This window comes from Plectropomus leopardus, unplaced genomic scaffold (assembly GCF_008729295.1).
Source record: "Plectropomus leopardus isolate mb unplaced genomic scaffold, YSFRI_Pleo_2.0 unplaced_scaffold28209, whole genome shotgun sequence".
Lineage (NCBI taxonomy): Eukaryota > Metazoa > Chordata > Actinopteri > Perciformes > Serranidae > Plectropomus > Plectropomus leopardus.
In genome coordinates this window covers 1-3038 of record NW_024630723.1, presented here as the reverse complement: position 1 = coordinate 3038, position 3038 = coordinate 1, and the positions used below count along the sequence as shown (strand labels likewise).

General features: G+C 42.8%; 1 protein-coding gene across 1 annotated transcript; it reads left to right on the top strand.

Annotated features, from left to right (window-relative positions):
* The first annotated feature begins 629 nt into the window (after window positions 1–629).
* Window positions 630–2557, top strand: LOC121938013 (sarcoplasmic/endoplasmic reticulum calcium ATPase 2-like). The gene is made up of 3 exons (XM_042481304.1): window positions 630–738; window positions 939–1024; window positions 2042–2557. Exons 2-3 carry the CDS (start codon window positions 1013–1015, stop codon window positions 2555–2557), a joined length of 528 nt encoding a protein of 175 aa, XP_042337238.1. The 5' UTR covers window positions 630–738; window positions 939–1012.
* Window positions 2558–3038: the final 481 nt, after the last annotated feature.

The window sequence follows — 3038 nt, the reverse complement described above, 5'->3', positions numbered from 1 at the left end:
AAACATTAAGATTTTTTTTATATATATAATTTTCAGTGATATAATTTTTCTTTAAAAAAATTTGGTGGATTTTTTCTCCAAAACTTTAAAATAAATTGGTGGTTTTGTTTTTCTTTTTAAAAAAAATTGTGGATTTTTCTTTCTCTCTAAAGTTCTTTTTTATTTGAACAGTTTTGCGATTTTTTTTTGTCTTTAAAGATTTTGGGCATTTTTCTTCCTTCATTTTACTTATGTATTTTTCTGGGGTTTTTTTCTTTAAAATTTTTGGCAGGTTTTTTTAATTTTTTTTATTTCAAAATTTTGAGCAGTTTTTCAAGTTTTCTTTTCTAAAGAAAACGTGCCTTTCAACCCCATCTGTTTTCTCACAAAATAATCTCTAAAAAACAGTTTTTCATCGCCAGAAACTGAAAAACCAGAAATTATTGTAATTTCTGACACTCCTTGAACACATCATGTGGGACAAATTCAAAAAAATGTAACCAAATCTGTGCTTAAAAAAGTAATGTTTCATCAAAATCACGATTCTGCAGCACCGCTGAGTCCAGCGTCTAAGAGCTGCTCGCGTTGCTGCAGACTGACTTTAACACACTTGTAGTCTTTTTTAATTTATTTCATTTTTTTAATCCAAGCCTGTTTATTTTTTCTTTTATCTTTCAGTTGGTGATAAGGTGCCCGCTGACATCAGAGTGACCTCGATAAAGTCCACCACCCTGCGAGTGGACCAGTCCATCCTCACAGGTATCGCTCTGACCCAGTACCATCCTTCACACCATTGCATTGACTTAAAAACCTAATTTTGGTGTTTGTGGGAGCATTTCTTGCCTCTTTGAGCTGTGACCCAGTTTGGCTCCGTCTCTGTCCAGTCGTCACGTTGTCGCTATGATAATTACGTGTCACATTTCCAGATCTAACCCCGCTCGTCTGTCTCTCTTCTTTAGGGGAGTCGGTGTCCGTCATCAAACACACGGACCCCGTTCCTGACCCCCGAGCCGTCAACCAGGACAAAAAGAACATGCTGTTTTCTGTAAGTGCGTCCTCCTGCAGCTCGCCGTACATCTGCCGCCGTCAGATCAAGAGACGAAGCTGTATGAGCCTTCGTTTCGTCACATAGTTCTCAGAAAGCGTTTTGCTTCTGCAGCGATCTGAAGGCGTCTTAACGTCAGCATGTTTGACCACATGGTTGTCAGAAAGGCGAGCGGATCCCAAAATGAGGCGCTAAATACAAGTTCTGCTCAGTTAAATGAATATTTATGGAATCACAGTACGGCCAAGTTCAATATCCAAATCGCAGGAGCTGCAGGTTTTTTTTAAATAAAGGTAAAATGTGTCACAACATACTGAAACGTTTTGGTGCTAAAGCAGGAATTTTGGTCATTTCGAGGACTTTAGAACATTTCGAAGATTTTTGGTCATTTCGAGGATTTTAGGACATTTCTACAATCTTAGGGATGTTGAGGATGTTTTGATATTTCTAAGATTTTTTGACATTTCAAGTTTTTTTAGGATGTTTCTAGAATTTTTGGACATTTCTAGAATTTTTTGACATTTCAAGGTTTTTAGGACATTAGGGTCTTAGCTAGGACCTCTGTCGGGGGTGTGGGGGATCCTCCACTGGCACTTTTTTGATCAACAGGCTCTATTTTGATGCAGTTTTAAGCAATCTGGCACCTTATGGAGACTAAAAGTTCAAGAAAACAATTTCAAGTGTGAATCTTTTTATTTTTCTCTGCATTAGAAAATGACTGGGGGGCCACCAGGCACCTTATTGGTGCCGAATTTGATTTGCAGGCCGTAAACTGAGTATCAGTGGTCAGTGGTTAATTGAGGACATGTGGTTGGCACTTCAGATTTGGCTTCATTTTTTAGCCCCAGAAGCTGCAGCTTTGTTCGAAACACTGAAACACATTTTAAAAGTATAAACAGGATCTTTGATTCATTGCGATTTGACGTAAAAATTCTTCTTTTGTTCAAACGACTTGATAGTTTTTGTAAGCAGCTGCTCACAAAGATGAAAGTTTGTCATCTCTCTTTTGTGTCTCAGGGCACAAACATCGCGGCGGGCCGAGCCATCGGGGTCGTCGTTGCTACCGGCGTTTCCACGGAGATCGGAAAGATCCGTAATCAGATGGCCGCTACGGAACAAGAGAAGACGCCTCTGCAACAGAAGCTGGACGAGTTCGGACAGCAGCTCTCCAAGGTCATCTCGCTCATCTGCGTGGCCGTGTGGGTCATCAACATCGGCCACTTCGGAGACCCCGTCCACGGCGGCTCCTGGGTCAGAGGGGCCATCTACTACTTTAAGATCGCCGTGGCGCTGGCTGTGGCCGCCATCCCCGAGGGCCTGCCCGCTGTCATCACCACCTGCCTGGCCCTCGGCACGCGCCGCATGGCCAAGAAGAACGCCATCGTTCGCAGCCTGCCATCAGTGGAGACGCTGGGCTGCACCTCCGTGATCTGCTCTGACAAGACGGGAACCCTGACCACCAACCAGATGTCCGTCTGCAGGGTGAGTGCTGACGCTTTCTACCTCCGCGCCAACGAATCGCCGCGTTCCTGAAACACAGCTGAGCGAGACCGGTCACCATACCTGACATTTACCAGAACCACCAGGCGGGTTTCCATTAACCCGAAAAATCACGCAGATTTAAAGAGGATTATGAAATACACCAAACACGTCAGCTTTAAAAAAACTCACAAAAACGTTTGTGCGCTCTCATGAGGAGGAGTTGTAGGGGATTTTAAGAAGCCGAATTTCACGAAACTGCAACAGAAGCACTTTAGCTGCTTACTTACACACGCGCACACACACACACACACACACACACACACAATGTACACACCTGCAAGAACACACCTGTTACACACGAAATACACACACACGAAAAATACACACATATCAGCAATAACACACACATCACATTTAAAATACAAACATACATGCAAGAACACACACATAGAGTGAAGGTTTTGAAAAATGTCACATCGGCTGCACAAACGCACACACACTGATGTGTGTGTGTGTGTGTGTGTGTGTGTGT